The 19,826-nt window shown below is 38.5% G+C and overlaps 1 protein-coding gene across 2 annotated transcripts in view; it reads left to right on the forward strand.

Moving 5' to 3' along the window:
- The first annotated feature begins 4,310 nt into the window (after positions 1-4,310).
- The window catches only part of LOC117422435 (collagen alpha-1(XXVII) chain B-like), a 154,829-nt gene continuing 139,313 nt past the window's right edge, over positions 4,311-19,826 (forward strand). The window contains exons 1-2 of one of the 2 annotated variants that reach the window (XM_058987052.1): positions 4,311-4,873; positions 11,406-11,476. In XM_058987052.1, the coding sequence (XP_058843035.1) occupies positions 4,821-4,873; positions 11,406-11,476 (124 nt within the window). In that variant the 5' untranslated portion in view covers positions 4,311-4,820. Of the gene's footprint in view, positions 4,874-5,438; positions 5,828-11,405; positions 11,477-19,826 lie in introns of those variants that run through there. The other variant, XM_058987053.1, reaches the window with a different exon arrangement.

The raw sequence follows: 19,826 nt of genomic DNA on the forward strand, positions 1-19,826 counted from the left end.
CTTCATTAGGTACTCTAACAGAGGTTTCCAGCTGCCGTCCAGCATTCCTCTTTCTTCCTCTTCAGTGTTTAAAATGTGTGACCTAGCTCTCCTCCGTTCCTTAATGTATAGAGCTTTTAAGAATCTAAAAGGCTGTAGAATTAAAAGTGCAGCCAGAGGCAACCGGTAATTATGAGTCATTAGCCATCGAGCTGTACCAGACTCAGACTAGGCAAATCTTGCTTAAATAGAGCTTTATGGAACTTTGTCCTGGTGTTTTGGGTTAGTGGACTATTAACATCCCACTATTGATATGATGAGCTTCAGGACAGAGATTAGAAACATGAAAAAATGATTTGTGATTTACAAGAGATGCTCTGCCTCAGGGTGACAGGGCTCTTCTGTTGGGACCAAAGAGATGTCACTTTTAATAAAGAAGTTTCCGAAATTGGCAGTTTGTTGCAGGCAGCAGCATCAATAGCCAGAGTAAAAATGAAGCCAAATTCCTCTTGTCTGACGTTTTACTCGTTAAACAATGCACTTCTTCAGAGAATTTGTTCCACTCTCTCTAATTCCCCAAAACTCACGAACAGAGTTACTATAAATGACTAAACAGGGGCATCCCTAAGGTGTTCTGCAGTCCTGGTAATTGGTTTGTGTCTGTTGGGAAAGTGATCTTCAGGTTACTATGGGTTACGCACTGCCTTTTAATCTTACCTTTCAATTGACATATATCTGAAAGGAAACATCAGCAAATATGCAACACTTAAGTGTCTTTTTAAACCGTTTTCAAAGTAATTGTCCAATTCAAATAAAGCAGTAAGGTCTCTTTTTTTCTGACTGTCCCATATGAAAAATAAATGAAAGTCTATGAAATCTGTAGAATTAAAAGTGCAGCCAGAGGCAACACGTATGGGAAAACGTATGGGATTACAGCTTTAAATATATGTTAAGAGAATATTGTACATTGTAATGGTATGTCAGTTGTTTAAAGCAACACTTTCTCAACTTGGCCGAGTGAATATTCTTGTCTGAGTGAATATTCCTTTAGCTAACATGTAACATTGTGGTTCCAAATTCTCCAACTGAATATATTAAGGGAGAGCTGTCTAACCTTGGTTAGAGGAGACATAGCGATTGGAACCAATTACTGGTTCTATTGTGTCTATGTTAATAATAAAAGGTTACTAACATACGTTTTTTCTTCTTTGTATCCATAATAGGATGATTGTTTATTCACACACACACACCCTAATTACAGTTCTATTTGTTTATAAACCACAAAATAGTGAGTAATGCAAGAAAACTGTAGACAGAAGTAACCCAGCCCAGATCCCATCTGTTCAGAAAATGTAACTCTTTTGGTCTTTGAAATATTACTGTTTAATTCAGGTTTAGTTCAATAAAAACAGGAATCAAAAGACACTGGCATACAATGGGAATTTCATTTCAGTGTGTCTCTTACCTAGCATACAAACAATATCACAAATCTCTTACTGTTCCAGATCTATTTGACAAATATGGTTACCACCACACTATAAGCTCACTTCCTGTGTTGCAGCTAATAGGACCCCAAACTTCTACTCATATTCTTTGAGACACATGAGAAACTGTCAGTCACGTCCTATTTAATTGTAACACAGGCAGTGTGTTTGAAATTTTGAGAATGATGTTCTAAAGAACTGAAATGTTTTAAAAGCCTTGTTTAAGCAACAAAAGTAAATTGTATCTGGAACAATTCTTGATTCTTGATTCAAATTTGTATTTTTCACATTTCATGCAAAAGATATATTTCTTTCATTCTTTTTTTTTTTAGTAATTTATAGTAATCGGACATTCTTAAAAAAATCAACAGCTTCATATTCTGTCCCACGCTTTGCTTACCATTATTGAAATCACAGGGGATTCAAAGAATCACATGACTGGGAAATCACTGAGACTAAGAACATGGATATTAGTATGGGTCCCCAGTGGCCTCCGTGATAAAAGCAATGCTGCCTGCAGTGCAGGGTGAGTCATGCGCACAGCGAACATGAGTCAAATCCTGCTTGCGCCCAGCTGAAGATCTTTGCCAGGGACTTACAGGGAGTGCTGCGTTGGCCTTTGTGCTACTGCAGAGTCCCGACAGAAATTCAATTCCACAGGTTCAGCCCCTCCGGGGTTCAGTAGCTTGGTAACATCAACTGCTTTGGCTTTCCATACAGGTGTCCACATATCCCCAAACAGCTCCTACAGAAAGAAAGCACTTTTATTATCACCCTCCCTTGTGCTGTGTGTATGTGCATGACATCCAGCAGCAGTGTTTATTTTGGTGGATACGCATTAGAAATCAAAGCAATTCCAGGGCCTTGCGTCAATGTCAATGAAGCCAACAGAATCAGCGTTTGCAGGTGTCATGTTAAATATGGGGAAGTCAAAGAGTGTGTGGCTATGAATACTCAACTACTACCCTTCAACCTCCAGTCTAGACATTGGTCCCTCCAGAGGAAGGTTAAGGCAAACTAACAGGGTAGTGAGGGAAATCTTCTCCTGCATGCACCATACCAGCTCAATGGATAAAGAGAGTGGGGGAGGGAGACTCAAGCAATGGTGGTGCTTCTGAAATGTGCAGTTGGCAGCACTGGAGACTAAAGCTCTATTTATATAGCTGGGGATAGCACAAGCTGTGGCAATGCAAGCTTCCCTATGCTATAACTTGAGAAAAAGGTTCAAATTGTAAGAAAAAGGTGAAGTTGTGGTAAAGCACTGGTTAGTATGGTAAGCATTGTAAATGCATATCTGGTATAAGCATGGTAAAAGAATAGTAAACTGTAAAATTACTCTGCTAAACTACCATGTTATTTTCTAATGACCACCAACCTTCTCTTCCATCATGTAAATGTAATTTGTGATTTTGCATGTTCCTCACTTTTCAGTTACGGATACATTCTAAACTGTTGCCAATAAAGTGGTACCGTAGTATAGAAAACTGTAATACATCTATAATAAACTAACATGGCCTTTATATAGTTTTACCATAGTGTTTTAAAAAAGGGTACAGTATAAGAAAATTATAAAAAGTACATTTTTGTATAATATCAACCAACATGTAAGCAAAGCTGATGTATGCCTCATAATGTACAGGTATAGCTAACACACGTAAAATAAACAGAGTAAAGGGCTGATAGTGAGGATACTGGGCAATATACATACATTGCAATAAGCATTATCAAGTTAGCAGCATTGCAATTAGTATCCTCAAGTTAGCAGCATTGCAATAAGCACCCTCAAGTTAGCAGCATTACAATAAGCATCCTCAAGTTAGCAGCATTACAATAAGCATCCTCAAGTTAGCAGCATTGCAATAAGCACCCTCAAGTTAGCAGCATTACAATAAGCACCCTCAAGTTAGCAGCATTGCAATAAGCACCCTCAAGTTAGCAGCATTACAATAAGCATCCTCAAGTTAGCAGCATTACAATACGCACCCTCAAGTTAGCAGCATTACAATAAGCATCCTCAAGTTAGCAGCATTACAATAAGCATCCTCAAGTTAGCAGCATTGCAATAAGCATCCTCAAGTTAGCAGCATTGCATCCTCAAGTTAGCAGCATTGCAATAAGCATCCTCAAGTTAGCAGCATTGCAATAAGCACCCTCAAGTTAGCAGCATTGCAATAAGCATCCTCAAGTTAGCAGCATTACAATAAGCACCCTCAAGTTAGCAGCATTACAATAAGCACCCTCAAGTTAGCAGCATTACAATAAGCACCCTCAAGTTAGCAGCATTGCAATAAGCACCCTCAAGTTAGCAGCATTACAATAAGCATCCTCAAGTTAGCAGCATTACAATAAGCATCCTCAAGTTAGCAGAGCTCTCTTAAAATGGGATTTGTTTCCCCTCAATATGCTTCCTGATGACTTAAGCATTCCAGTACTCAGGACAAAAAACAAAAACTGTTTAATTTGTACAATACATTTTGCATGTCAGTTTAACTTAAAACAGTGTACAAACGCCATGGAGAAATACATATACAGACATAAATATACAACCATCTGTGTGCAGCCTACAGTTATTGAAAGGTCTGAAAAGTCATATGGGGCATAAAGTTATTTAATCTGTGGTATAATAATAATAATAATAATAATAATAATAATAATAATAATAATAATAATAATAATAATATGTGTGTGTGTATGTATGTATGTATGTATGTATGCCGTTTGAAAAGCCTACCCAGGCATCCAAGTATGACGAACTACTTTCGCCGAGTCAGCATCTAAAAATACCCCGTTGGTTCATTGATATTCTCTTTACTGTTATTCTCCAAGTCTGACTCCCGTGCTCAGAGCGCGAGAAGAATGAATGGTTATGCTGTGCCTCTATACTCAGCCTCTAGAGGCACTATCCCGGCTCGTTAGACCAATGTTTGCTGAAACCGGACACCTGCAGTACTTGTGCCAAAGCTCCAGTCACTGACTGAAAACTGTTTAAAAGGGAAAAGGATGATCTTTGAGCTTTCAACTGGAGACTTTTCATTCCCCAAATCCCCAGCTTCCAGTCTTTCTGCAATCAGAACCCCAAAATCAGGATTGGCATAAATGAATAAACTACAAAGAAAGCAAGAAGAGAAACCAGCGTGGAAGCGTCCCGTCAAACTCTCGTCATTCCGAGTATAGGATTGTATGTTGGGTTTATAGTTGTATGCAAAACTATTGTTTTTATGAGAAACTTCTTTTTGGACCATTTTTAGAAGCTTATCCAATGCGTCAGAAGGCAGTTGGTGCTTTCTGTCCCTCAGCTAAGGAGTCACGTTGTGATTAAAGGACCAGGTTTTTGACTGCCAGGACAAATGAATACAAATGAATTTAGGGACCCGAAGGAGAGATTGCACAACCTCTCAACTCGCTACAAAGTAAGTGTAACAGGATTATCTTGCTCATCTGTGCTGTGATGGAATTAGACATGTCTGTTTGTTATTATTTTTAAAAGTATAAACACAAACACTCACTGTTGTACCGGAGATGTGAAAAAAAAAAGATTATTCGTGTTTAACAGTGTTTTAAGGTATGCGTTAGAATAAGCACCTGATCGATATGAATACGTGTATTTTCCTAATATAGCCGCTACCTAAGGTAAAAAAAAAAAAAGGTTTGTTAGATAGATTCGCTAGTAATTACTGTTTAGTATGTATGCATATGATTTAACATTATTTTAACCATTGTAAGTTTAAAATGCGCATATTCTGGTTGTGCATATTTTAATACGCCAGTAACACAAAATAGGTTATATATAGCACCTTTTTTCTCCTGTAATCTTTGTGTGAAATTGCTCTTAAATTGGATTTGAAAAGGTACTGGTAGTTGTTCTAGAGAAACAGGCGAGGGCGACAGAGAGAAGTGTTTTCAATACCCAAAATTTGCTCTGCAAAGCTACTTGAGATGCAGTTCATTCTGAATATTGAGCTACAGTATTTCTATTGTACGCAGGTCTGCGAACTATTCCTCAGCTGTACTGTGGGACGTGTCGTCCTAGATAGTTAGGATTGCCTTTCTGTAAACCCGTTTTAATTTATTTTCTTACCCAAAAGCTCAAACCAGCTGATGGAGTAACTTCAATACGATTATATTTTTAGTACAGCTGCAAGAATGAAACTCTAGAAACGCCTGCGCAAAGTAAACGAAACATTTGTTAGGGTTTCCGCATTTCAGTTGAGTTTTCAAAAGTATTAGGGATCTGTTGGGATGGAAACAAGCACCCTATTTCTTCTAAATGGGCTGCTGTAAAACATCACAAGGAAGAATGAAGCAACCGTGATGGAGCCGGAATCAGCCCTGGTCTCCAAACTCAAACCAGCTGGAGCTAGGGGGTGAGTAGAAATGACAAACATTGACGAAAGCGGTTTAAAAGTAACAACTTGTTGGAAAGAAAAGAAGAAAAGAAAACTCGGCATCTGGCACTTTTACATTTACAAGTTCGGTGGTCAAATAGAACGACATACATCTCCAAAACAAAACAATAAAAACAAGTTTTAATATTGTCAAACTTTAAAACCTAAATTTCTTTCGCAATAGGTACCACTTGTGACATTTGTCACCTTGTAACGTTGTAGCTTGCATCCGTAGCTAAATCTTTAAAATCTCAATGGTTAACAACATTGTATGAGATTTATTATTTTGATCATACAAGACAAAAACAATAAGAACTTAATAGAAGCACATGCATAACGACTTTATAAACGTTGTTGGTCGGCAGGTAGATTTTATCAAAGGAGACTCTGGGTTAGCTAAGAGGCACGCTGGGTATATGTGCAAAGGCTTACGCACTCATGATACTGATTCAAAACGTGTAAAAACGATTTAAAAACATATTAATTGTCATAATGTTTTATTTTGCCTTATTCATTTACTGTACATCCCAGTGCAGTAATTTTGAGACCATCCCTAAAACTTACACTGCCAAGGTTTTAACCAGTTTAGGAGAGGAAAACGTTGATTTTGTATTTATTTTAACAAGACTTGCTAATATAATCTTTGGCAAGGCTAGTTACTTTTGTGCAGTTATTTTTCATTCGATATCACGGCGCGTTGAATGTGTTTTTTTGCAGCTAAAAAAGAGGTACGTTGCAGGGAATGTTTTTGGAATACGCTCAATGAAGCACGGTGTATAAAACATGACATTCAAAAGTAAAGATGAAGCCTACTAGCTGCGGTATTTTAAAAGTGTGTTATTTTAGGAATCACTTGGTGTTTAGTAATTCGCCTATTATTATTATTATTATTATTATTATTATTATTATTATTATTATTATTATTATTATTATTAATGTGAATGGGGATTGCTTAGTATTGGCTTTCCTTTCGTAAATTATGTGTGATCAGTCATTTTTCCATACAGTCATTATTCATTAAATCTAATGAAGAATACTTTTGGGACACTGAAATGTGCATTAACGGGACTATCTTAATGGGTTTTGACAAAGCAACTCGTTTGTAGTTTACCGTTTAATACAGTCGAGGTTATTCTCAAGTTCATTGTACATTTCAGTTTTACACCATCTAGCACTGTTGTTAGTGTGCTACTAAATTAAACGAAACCACTGACTCTTGTTTGCAATACAAATCTTAATTTAAAATACTGCTTGCTTTGTAAGGCAAAGTGAGTGCTGCATTCCTGCTTTGCCTTTATCACTTGGAACGGTTTCCTAAATAATAATGTCCAATCTAAGCCTCTTCTCAGGAACGTAATTACGTTTCTGCTTTGGTACGGCTGCGAAACTTCCATGACGACTACTTTTAATTTGATAGCATCTTTGAGTTGGCACTAGATGTCGCTGTTCCAGGTGTTGTATTTGGCAGGAGCTGTCAGGGCAATGATGTTGCTAATCAGTGTACTGATTTTTATATTTCTTGGATAGAAACGCGAAAGAGAGAAATAGATCTTTTTTAATTTACTGCACAGCCAAAAAAAATTTTGTTAACATAAAAATATATATTTATATATTCATTCATTCATTTGTAGTGTATCATGTTCATTCAAATGCACAAGTATTTTATTGTAGGTAGAGGGGAGCTGAAGGAGGAGAAGGGGACACTTTCAATTACCACAGTGCAGTGAGGGGATTCTGAGTTGTAGAACCACACGATCGTTTTCTTTCCCAGTCCTTGTGTCACCATAAGAATTTTCTGGTTGGTTCTGGGGAAGGGATTTCCAACAGGCAGTCGGCTCAGTTGATCAGAGTGCAGATGGGCCTCAGTGTTCAACAGGCAGCAATGATTGGTGGGGGGCTGTTCTGAAGTGATTAGGGTGGGAGGCCCTTGAGATGTTTCTAATTTTGTGCTGTGGTGGTGTTTTTTTTTTGTTTGTTTGTTTTTTAAGATAACAAGACTGAGAATCAATTAATAGTTCAAGGTGTTTTTCTTTAATTGCCTTAAGGTTAATTGCCCAGCTGTTTTATCCTTTGCTCATAGCCTATTACCTTAATGTGAGGGTGAGGGCAGCTTATAGTAGGACTGTTGGATGCAAACAGCCATTTAAAGACTAACTTGGTGTATGACATACCACATTTTTCTTAAGTAACATATTCTTGTTTAGATTAACTTTGTATACAATTATACTGTTTCAGCAATAACATCCTGGTGACTAAGTTTGAGGCAACCCTGTGGCCTCAGGAGGGCTCTTGAACATGTCTTATCTAGAAGTACTGCCAGTTCATCATAGTGTAACCATTAACCTGTTCCCCTGCAACACTAGTAAGAAGTACCACACAGAACAAATGTGGAATTTCTTACATCCACAGGGGGCAGAGTGTTGCAGGGGGACAGGTTTATGGTTACACTCTGGTGTACTAGATATGCTTAGAAAGCTTAATAGAGGCCACAGGGAGCTTTTCGTTTTTGAATTTCTAAAAGTCACTAGGATGTGATGACTGAAACAGAAAGTAATACACAAAGTGATTTTAAACAAGAACCATACATTTGCTAGTGAAATTTAGCCTTGCACCAAGTTGCTATTTTAAGTTTTTAAAGATGTAGTGATTAAAATTACAACACAATTATTTAAAGAACTCGCCTAACCTTTAGCAATACTGTAAAACAGCAGTAGATTGGGGAACATGCAAGACAGTAGCTCGGAAGCTCCTCTTCCCTTAACTCCCTAGCACCCTTAAAAAGGTTAGACATGGATATGAATTTCGCCTGGACCTCTGCAACCAAATATTAGGATCAGCAGTTTACAGCTTGGATTACAAGCACTGAAAACTTTAAGGAACTCTAGCGGAAGTACAGGTGTCAGCTCCCCATTAACCCTGTTACACTAAATTGCCTAACGCTAAAAATGTCTGTCCTTGTATTGGTGTTTGGAGACTATGGTACCTATGAGAAATTGTTCATCCTTAAGTTTTTGGATAGTAGCACAGCATACCTAAATGAACTGTGCAGAAAAATGTGAATTTATAGGCAATTGATACAAAATGGCCTGTTATAACAGTCGGGTGTATTGTCAACTTTCAGTCAGGGATAGCAATCTGTAAGATGTTTAAATTGTTCTAGTGGGGTATGGACCTATCACTTTTATTATTGGATGATTTGTGATGTAGTGGTCACTATGTAAGGTGTGGGATTTTGGGTGTAATATGAACAGTCTCCATAATTGTAAGAATCTTTATGTACCAAAATGATGAAAATTGTCCTGACCCATATGGGAACATTCTTCCATAATTACCAATTCTGATTCCTTCATTGAACTTGTATTTGGAGTGGAAATCTGTAAGGCCTGTCCCTTATGAAACATCAGTCATTTTTGGCACCTTGGATAAGGAGCACCTGCCAGCTGAGCACCTACCGTCATCCCTCATCTAAGGTCTATTACATCTTCTGTCTTGCCCATTGTGACTGAAAATACATATCAGGGAGGATGAAAGTGTGTACGACATATTACCAGTATGTGTTTGCCCAATCCCTGTCTATATAAAATGGAAAAACAAAGTGATTGTACTACCACTACTACTAAATACTACTAAATAATAATAATAATAATAATAATAATAATAATAATAATAGGGTTATTGAGTCCATTGTTTAGTCTCTAGGAAACAATTGCAAGGGTCAGAGGGAGGATGTGCTGAGGTGAGCTTGGAGATGGAGGGAGTGAAGGAAGACTTTTTGTATGCCCTTAATTGGAGCTTATCCCGTCCATTAATAACTTAAATGGCTTCTAACTGTACTGCATGCTTATTTTATCAGTGTTTATTTAAAAAATGAAAAGGGGAAAAAAACAGGTCATTTGTTTAAAACTTGAGTCGAATGATTGTGGAAGTTAGAATGATTTATAAAAACAAACTAGAGGGGTAATTGAGATTTAGTTTCTTAAATGGTTTTTTTACTAAGAGTGAGGCGAGCATAGCTTCAACAAAAAGTGAATTAACTTCCAATTAAAGCATCTAACTGCTCTGCAGCTGAGAAGATGGTTTTTGCTGTTATGCAAACAGATGCTTTGCTGTGGGGGACATGGTAACATGAATTGTGGTGCTTTTTAAGCACTAGTCATGATTTGACGGACTGCAATCAATAAAGCTTGATATCCGCATATTTAGCCATTGTGTTCAGTGGTTCATTGTAAGTACTACTGATGGTCGTTTCATGCATCGTAGCTTTTTAAAGTAGCATCTCTGATTTGATGTTACTGAATGAAGCCACCTTCCTCATGTAAAAATCTTTGTATACTGCAGGTGCTCCGGTGAATCCTAGAGGGTGAGTTTTTCTAGAAGTGCAATCGGGAACCTATTTTCTAATTGAACTTCGGACCTGTAGTCATTTACAGTAATCGCTGCATTGAGAACACGTTTTATTATTCAAAAGCATGAAGCAAACACAAATGTAGACTCTTCATGGAGACCGTTGAATAAAACTGAAAACATGTATGTTCTAGTAATGCTATGTACATGAGACTGCAAATAGGAGACCAGAGCGATTTAATCAATCAATGAGTGTTTAAGAGGCTCACGCCAATTGAATGGTTGCCCCTCTATTAGTTTGTAAACTGTGCAGTGAATTTGACATGTCATATAGGAACATTTATTAACCTCGTTTCAAAGGCAAAGCAAACATTTTGCGCAGGAATAAAATATCTTTTAAAGGTATAAAACTAGCATGAACCCACTCACGACAATTAGTTCAACTGTTTCTTGTTAATGTCACACTGTTTTAATTCTTTTCTAATACTTCTATTCTCACAAAATGTGCCTTTGCCTTTGTGCTTGCCTCAAATTAGGGCCTTAAAGCTATAATCAGGGATCAATATGTGAGGCTAGTAGGTTAACTAAACGGGCTGGTCCGTTACTTCATCAGTGTTTTAAAGTGAACCCATCTCAGTAATCAAAAAAATATGTGTAAGCAGCTGTATCGTTTTGTTCACAGATCTGTAACCTAAAAATGAACTTAAGCATATCAGCAGACACGAGAAACAGGCCTGTTTTCAAATGTTTCCGAATAAATAAATAAATAAACCATCCATTTCTGATTAGCCTGGGCCTGATTTCTCACACTGCTGGCACCTAATCATTGTAGTCATTAATCTAAGATCATTAGTTCTTGTGTGCAGAGTAAGTGGATTTATCTAACCCCTGTAACTTCAACACTTTATCCAGTTCCTGTCTACCTGAATGTGTCGGATGATGGGATGAGTTGACAGCAGTGGCTCTGCCTGTATGGGGGGAGAGAGAACAGACTCCAATATAAATATTAACATTTTACTCATATCTCAAACAAAAGCAATGAAAGCTTTGGTGGAGAGCAAATGCTTGGAGGAGCAGATTACTTTTCTCTTGGCTGTCGGAGGGTGAGGAATTATACAGAATAGCTGTAAAACCTGGAAGGAAAAGTGTTGGCTGCTTTTATAATCTGTATGTAAATCTAACCAAGTGTTTCTTTCTTTTTGTGAATTCACAGGAGAGCCCTAATTCTCTGTACTGTTTTGTATTGTACTTGTTACCTGGGACTTGCACAAGTACATCCTGAAGGTAAGAAATAGCTACTTCTATAAAACCGATCTGTATAACTTTATATATGTGTGTTCATATGTGATACGTATGATTTGAAATAATTAGTAGATTGAATCCGCAGTCCATTATGAGCCAGTATAAAGTTAATTGACCCCCCCCCCCCCCCCCCACACACACACACACACACTTTTTTCATAACCCTGCACTACAGCTGACAAAGAAGACTGTATCTTAACAATACTGTATTATCTCATTATGAGTGATCCTTGGAGTTGTAGCTGGTGTTCTAATCCTGTTCTGTTATGTCACGGCTCTCATGGCTTATTATGGCCCTGTATATTAGACAGTTATACCATAATTGCAAAACCTTTGCTCTTTTCATTTTGCCTCTCATCAGCTTCTAATGATATATGGATTGGTTTCTTCCGTTTGGACAAAACTACATTTTTACAGCTTTGAAATTAGTTCTCTTTTTTTTTTTTTGCCATGTAAGGGTCTTTTTTAAAACAAAAATAATAAAATAAATTGAAAGCAGCCTTAAGGCCTCTCTCTGCTGGAAAGAAATGGAGAAGACGGGGGGGGGGGGGGTTAGTGGAAAGCTAGAGAGGTCTTGTGAGTCTGCTTTGACCTGGCCTTGACTTTCACAGTAACCACAGTTTGTGTTTTGGCAAGACCCATCAAACATTCCTTGTCAAGTCATTAGTGCTGGGCCTGGGGATTACACAGAACCTTTCAAGTATTACAATTTAGAAAAGTGTCTTAGGACATCAGTAGAAAAGACACTTTTATTGAAACATTTGTCCACTACAATAGGCTAAACTAAGTTTCTTTACTCATACGGTTTACTAAAAGCAAATGTTTTCCCTGATTTAAAGTTTTGATGACCAGGTAGAATCTGTCATTGCATATGAATCCCCATGAAGGCAGGGAAAAGACATTTAAAAGGCCCTACTTTGAAAGTGCCTGCTCCAGACGAATTACTGTTAGTTTGAGGGTTTCATAAGAGTTGGTGTGGAATGTAGCGTTAGAGAATGTTTAGTTTATTTAAATTCAACCACTAGTTTGCTTAAATACATTTGTATTAGATGCTTATTACAGTGCTACCAAATGAAATACCTGTGCAGATTTTGTGGTTTTGGCCCCAGTTCCAACAGTACAAAAGGTACCTTTGTAGAGACTTGTACGATGTTCAGAATTCATACTTCATTAAAAAGCGTACAGTTCCATTTTTATAAAAGCATATATAAATGCTAAAATAACTAGTCTCCCTTCAGAGTTAATTTTAAGAGAATCTCACCATTCATTTGGGCTTACAGCGGCGTTTCTTTGTGAAAGCAAAACCATTCAGAAAAAATGTGACCAACTCAATTATTTTGCACTGTAATGTAAATTGAAAATAAACTTCTGAATTCTAGATACTGGTCTACATTACAAACACTGCAATCTAAAACAAAACTGCCACCCTTTCCTGATTTTTACAGTGCGTTGGTGAACACAGTAATCTCTTTTCCTTGAGGTAGAAATCCATCCAGTAATGGCTGCATATCCCTGCAGAACTAACAATTTGTCCTGTGGAGTAAGTGCTGTCCTAACTCCCTGTGGTGGCTGTCCGACACCCTGTTGATCGTGCTGTGGCAGGTGTTTGTACTTTCTATAAACATTATTGTTAGATCATTTAGAAAAACAGCTAAAGCTACCAGTGTGGGATACTGGATGCAGTTGCTTATTCCTCTTTAACAATGCCTACAGCCTGTCTCTTCACCCTTGGATTACCTCTGTCTCAGTCTGCTTGATCACTTATGTTTCAATGCACGCACTTTTGTGTACCAAAAAAAGTTTCCACTGTGTTGGGAAAGTTGAGAGATGAAGGATGAATCAATGGTGCTTGGAATCTAATCAGCCTTCACGTAATGCAGTTTGACATACTGAATCTCGCCAGACTTCTGAACAATTTTCTTTTTGCCACTGCACTGCTCTATACCTTAAACACCACACCACTGAAGATGTTCTGCCAAAGTTGTTACATGCAGGAAAAAGCAAACATTTTCCATTTGAAATATAAGAGCAGCTTTCTAAAAAAAACTAAAAGACAATATTGCTTTTTTAGATTTGGCTGTCGTACCAGGAGAGTAATGAGAGAACAGCTGCTTAGGGATTTAGAGGGCATGCAATGTTCTTTCTCTTTAGATTCTCTTTCTTTCTCTTTAGATTGTTTCCTTGTCAGTAATAGGAAGAGAGAAATGCTGCCTTGTAAAGTTCTTTGCATTGGAAATGGTTGGTGAAACTTACATACGTGATATTTATTTATTTTTCTTTCAATTTTAGTTTTGGTTGCATAACATTATCTTCAGTTTTACATGTTTAATTTGCATCACAGATTATTTCAAAACATGCAATCAAATATAAATTTAAAAACTTCTACCAAGGCTGGTAGACAAAGATTTTTGTCTAGTGTCCTCATCAACGAACAAATTAAAAGCCGCATTTGGTGCTGGGAAGGCATTGCTTCTATGAGAAAGTATTTTTTTTTTATTTTTGAAGAAGGAGGAGTCACGGTGAGAAAACTAAACATTCTATGTTGTTTTTCCTTTTAAAAGAACTCAAACTCTCAGAAGCAACAGCTGCATGCTCTGACAATAACCTGTTGCTGCTTTCCCTGTGTTTCAGTGTTCCTTGATTATCGAAAGTGCACATTGAAATATTTAAGTATCACCGTTATCACTCATTTAGGAAAATGTGAGATCTATGAAGGAGATGGTAGCACATTTGTAAGATACTGGGATTATTTTGTTTTCTCTTTAATAATGTAGCATGAACATGGTCCAATGTACTGTAATTGCTTGAGAGTGGGAGTTAGGAATTGCCTTGTGTAATTGCAAATCTGTTCACACCACCGGAATCCCATGTCTGGAGCACTTGCCACTTTCAGAATGCAGTGTGTGGCTCCCTCAAAGGAGGGGGAAGAGTCCACAAGGGAGCTCCACCCTCAGATCTTCATCCAGGAAAGACCCTGTCACGGGTCAACGAGCCCAGCAAAAGGCATATCAAAACTATTGTCGTTCCCCCACAGCAAAGGGAAAAGGAAAGAAAAGGGAAAACAACAAGGTTTAAGTGTACACTCGAGGCTGTCTGAAGCATAGGCGGAGTTTAAGTCCTTCAACACAGATAAAGAGGTAGTGCAGAATTCCACAGAGAATGTACATGAGCCACTAGGACCCTCGAGCCAGCCTGCCACCTCCAGTACTAAACCCTGAAAACGTCAAGCGTCACTTGAGATTAAGCAGCCAGTAAGTCCATTACACACACTGTCTATATCGGTGGTTTTCAAACTTTTCATGTTAAGTACCAGTGTTTCCAGCAGGGACCGCCAGGTGTACCAGTAACTATGAGCAATCTTAAACAGCTGTTGTAAAACAGAGACCTACCCTGACCTACCACTAGGTTTGTTGTGTCTGTACTCACTTGTTTGTTGCCTCATTCTGCTGAGTGGTTAATCTATGCAGCTGATGACTGCAATGAACTCGGCATGTTTATATTTTGAATATTTTGCAAGTGTTGTGTATGGAATTGGTGACCGCACCTTTAATTGTGTGTAATTGTAATATGGGTAATAGCCTGCTGCAGCTCCCATGCTCAGTGTTATAAAGTCCTGATCAGACCGCATGTAATACAGACAGCTGGTATGATTACTGTTTAAAGTTTAAATTGCAGTGAGTTCATTCTGCTATATTTACGTTATTAAATACACCACAGCAAGCACATTGTCTTATACTTGAGATATTTTCATTAGCACAATAAGAGCTACATTTCCTGAATGGCTGCAGTACATTTCATTATTAATTCACATAATTTTTTATTTTTTCTCAGCAGTATGCTCCCTATTTACCGTCCCAAGTATTTCTCTGTGTTCTGCTTTCACATTTCTTAATGGTCAGTTGTTTTCTCTGCAGCAGCTGACCCTGCTTTAGTACAAAACTCCTGCTACATACTGTTTTACATTATGGTAACGGTACTCTTAAATTACCGTGCGTGCTTCTTTGGGTGAAGAGATGTTATCGGCTCATCTAACTGGGGAATCTCTCTGCAGCACAATTAAATCTTCCTTAAACCCATGACTGTAAACAATGTAACCGAATCTCTTATATCTGGGATGCAAGATGCAACAGATGAAAAAAAAATCAGTTCGTGTTGACACAACTTTATTTAGGCATTCTACGTGGCTAAATTTGACTGGCGAAAGATAACGTTGGTTTATTGGAGTTCACAAAGATAACTTTTTCAGCTTGGTACGGCAAACTTTTCACTTTCTTTTGTGTTTAATTGTTGAGATTTTTGCTGCATTACAGCCCTTCATTAATTATTTTATTTATTTTATGTTTCCAGGGCATTTTGTTAATGGCACATGTGCAAACCTTAAATGTATTTTTATTTTAGTTTTTCGCTGTTCTTGTTCTTAATTTCTTAAATGCACTGTTAATTTTAAGCTGTTTTTTTACACAATAGTACACCATCACGATATGATTCCTCAAGCAGAACACTCTCTCATTTTAGTCGCAGTCTGGAGCCCTGCATCTTAATTTCTCATGTATCTGTGATTCAGTGGTACAAACAGATTGATCCATTACGATGGTGCGATTGAGGGAGTGTTCTGCTTGAGGAATCATATCGTCATTAAGAACACCTGCAGGTGCGTACTAGTTGCAGGCCTGTCACGTACCACTGCAGTAATAATGTTGAAATTAGACATTATTCACAGGTAATGTTCAATTAACATTTTGCAGGCCAATTTTAAATGTGCTTCTCATTGCTCAGCACCATCCCTGCAAACAGACCAGCATTATTTACAGCCCATGGTTCCAGACTTCCTGTATGTGTACATACATGCGCAATCCTCTATTATGGGACATATACAAAACAGCTGGGTGTGGGGAGCTTGTTGCCAGTTTTCTCCATTCTGATCCCTTGGTTTATTTATTCAGGGATACCACGATATTAAGTAATGTTCTTGCAACTACCAGTATAGAATGACTGGTTGCATTGATTAGTGGCAAAAAAAACTATTCCTGTATTCGTGACCACCAAGTCTGGAACAATATTGAATCTGGTGAGAAATGTCCCAGTTTGCACTCTGTTTGCCTATTATGCACTTGGCAGTGTGGCAAACCTTTTTTTTTTTTTTTTGCAGAATGGGCAGAACTAATGCACTCTCATTCACAGTAGGTAATTCTCTTTTGCCAGCCTCTGTAAATCCTTGTAAATCAATGTTTTTAATGCTGAGGACACAAGACCATAAAAACTTCAATAGACAACCATGCCCTCACAGATAGAAAGATTTTTTTACCATTTTCAGCTTTGTATCTTGGGTTTGCAGTGAGGTCTTGTGAATACCCCCTTAGTGGTAGCACTCTGGACAGACAGAACAGCCTCCTCCTCCTGTCTGTGTCGCATTGTTCCTTATTTCCAGTATTAGCCAGCTCCTGCTGACTAACTGTCAGGTTCTCTTGCTCCATGTTGGCTTCTCTAATAAGCTGGGAAATGATGCTGGTATGATATAAATCTGCTTGAGCAGCCAAGAATGTCCCTTGTACTGTACACACCAGTGTATTTATTCTTCAGTACAGCAGAGAGCTTGCTATTCCCTTTGGCAAAGCAATGTTGCCTCTACACTTAGGAGCGAAATTGCCCTGAATAGTGTGATCTATTATTTTGACGACTCCTGCAGCAGCACCTAGCAACCCTCTTGTGTTGTCACTGTTTTTTCACACTGTCCGGTCTTTGGAAGAGAAGACGCTTTCTGTGCTGTTTTGTAATTAATTACTCCTCAAGGTTGATGTTGAGCTTAATATGGTCACTCTGCCTGGGATTCATGCCCATGTAGGTTCTATACTGCTACATCCAAGTTATGTGGCTGCATTGTTTTTTCCAAATGGATTCCATTGTCATTCATCTTCCATTTATCTTGATGAATCAGAAGTTTTCTATTTGTAGCTACTGCAAGTGAGAAGGGTACTTGTTTTGGGGGGAGGTATTATTTATTTGTTTCGAAACTGTTTTGTTTAACCTTTTTATTTTGGCTTGGTGAGCTGTGTGTTTTTGTAAACCCTGTAAACCCTGTAGTACCTGTCTGTGTGTCTGTATCAGTTTCCTGGTCTGGTTATGTCACCACACAGCCATCCCGCCACAGTGTCATATACTACATCATTTGATACGTGATACTAGTAATAACTTTTATAAAACAAAATCTAAAATTACATAACAATAGCAACCAGTGACAACATTATGAAATGTGTGATTACATAGAGGATGCGTGATGGTTTGATTGTGGAGACGCATCATGATTTTCATTTATCCTACTCTAAAATGAATACAGGTTGTTTAAAACTAGGCCTTTTATGGCTCCCGAGTGGCGCATCCAGTAAAAGCACTTGCGTAGAGTGTAGGATGCGCTCTATAGTCTGGACGTCACAAGTTCGAGTGCAGGCTATTCCTTTGCCGAGGATGGGACCTCCCAAGGGGCGGCACTCAATTGGCCGAGCGTCGCCCGGGGGGAGGGAGGGTTAGGTTGGCCAGGGTGTCCTCGGCTCACCGCGCACCAGCGACCCCTGTAGTCTGGCCGGGCGCCTGCGGGCTTGCCTGTAAGCTGCCCGAGAGCTGCATTGTCTTCCGACGCTGTAGCTCTTGGGTGGCTGCATGGTGAGTCTGCATTGTGAAAAAAAGCTGTCGGCTGATGGCACACACTTCGGAGGACAGCGTGTGTTCGTCTTCGCCCTCCCGAGTCAGCGCAGGGGTGGTAGCGGTGAGCTGAGCATGATAAAATAATTGGCCATTCCAAATTGGGAGAAAATAGTTTCACCGAAGTTGCTAACTGATTTGTTTTAATTTGAATTGCTGATAAAGCCGTGCTTGAGACTTCAGGAGACGACTATTGAAATATGGAAAATGTATACTCTTTGAAACACCCATATCCCCTTTTGTATGTTTAATCAAATAAATTATATTGCCACAGATGTTGTATAAAGAAGTTGCAGTGGCCAGTATAACTAACTAAGAATGTAAGAGGGAAAAAAAGATTTAGAACGACGTTTCTGTGGTTAGCCTTAAAGGTCTGGACTCCCATTATCTCCCCAATGCCAAAAGTCTTTATATATAAAAAAAATTAAATCATTTTGCCAGCACTTCAAACAGAGGAAGATGGACTACCCTCTTGAGCATTGTTTAATTTTCCCTTTTCAGTCTGTTTTCTGTTTTAACGCGGTTTATAGTTACTCTCCTGGAATTATTTCAACCAGATTTGCTTTTCTTCTTTACCCACAATCATTCCTCTTGTGAATTTAAAGTTCAATGACACTCGACAAGTGGAAGCGCCTCCATCCTGACCTGAACACCTCCTACCATTCAATCAAGAATAGTGACTTGCACTTCATTCAGTGGACGAAATATTACAATACTCTTGCTCCCTTTATTCTTATATGTATTCTACTATTTGATTTTCAAGACCCCATTGCTACCATGTTTCTGAAGTTATAGAAGCTGCCCTTTGACATTTTAAATCAGCTGGTCACTTGGAAAGGCTTAACCGTTTGAGGCATATTACCCAGCCTGGTACACACTGCTCTGCCTCTGGAATTACCGTACACAGTCTAAAATACGCATGTCTGTACCTCTCTGCATTCCAGGGACCTGGTAATCACCCGTAACCTGAAAAACATTATCAATCAGAACAAACTGAGATTGATGGTCATCTATTACTATAGTGTAGTGCCATCCTAACCACTGCTGCTAAAGAAGGAACTGTAGCTGGAGGTATTGCCTTGTGCTGAAGGCCTCCCTTGTAACACAGTAGCTCATTTGCAAATGTTGCGGTGATCCATCTAATCTGGAGCTGATGTTTTTGCTTTAACAGCGTTTTTGATGTGATTTATCATTGGCAGCACATCCGGGCATACAGTAAGAAGTCACTAAAAGCATGCCTGTCTAATTGGCCAGGTCACTGCTCATTACCGGTGATATGTGTCAAATGTAACTGCTGTACCTCCGCAATAGGAACAATAATTTTCCACAGTTTATGATTCACTGACCGTACAGGAAAGCAGTAAGTGTGCCAAACAAAGGAGACTGCCTGGAAAAAGCCTGGTGCTGCTAAGCATTACCAGGAGTGGGGTTTCAGATTAGGAATAAGTGTCGGTTTCCGCAGTGTGTTTTAGTAATAGCTGTAAAACTCCTCCATTCAAAGCGTTCACCTTTAGAGCTCGTATAGGTCACTTCACTACAAATTTATTATTCCTAGTGTTTCCAAGTCTGATGCATTTTATAACCAATGTATAACTTCCTTGGAAACCTCATATCACCTTTATCACAACACTTGTTG

Source organism: Acipenser ruthenus, chromosome 15 (genome assembly GCF_902713425.1).
Source record: "Acipenser ruthenus chromosome 15, fAciRut3.2 maternal haplotype, whole genome shotgun sequence".
NCBI lineage: Eukaryota > Metazoa > Chordata > Actinopteri > Acipenseriformes > Acipenseridae > Acipenser > Acipenser ruthenus.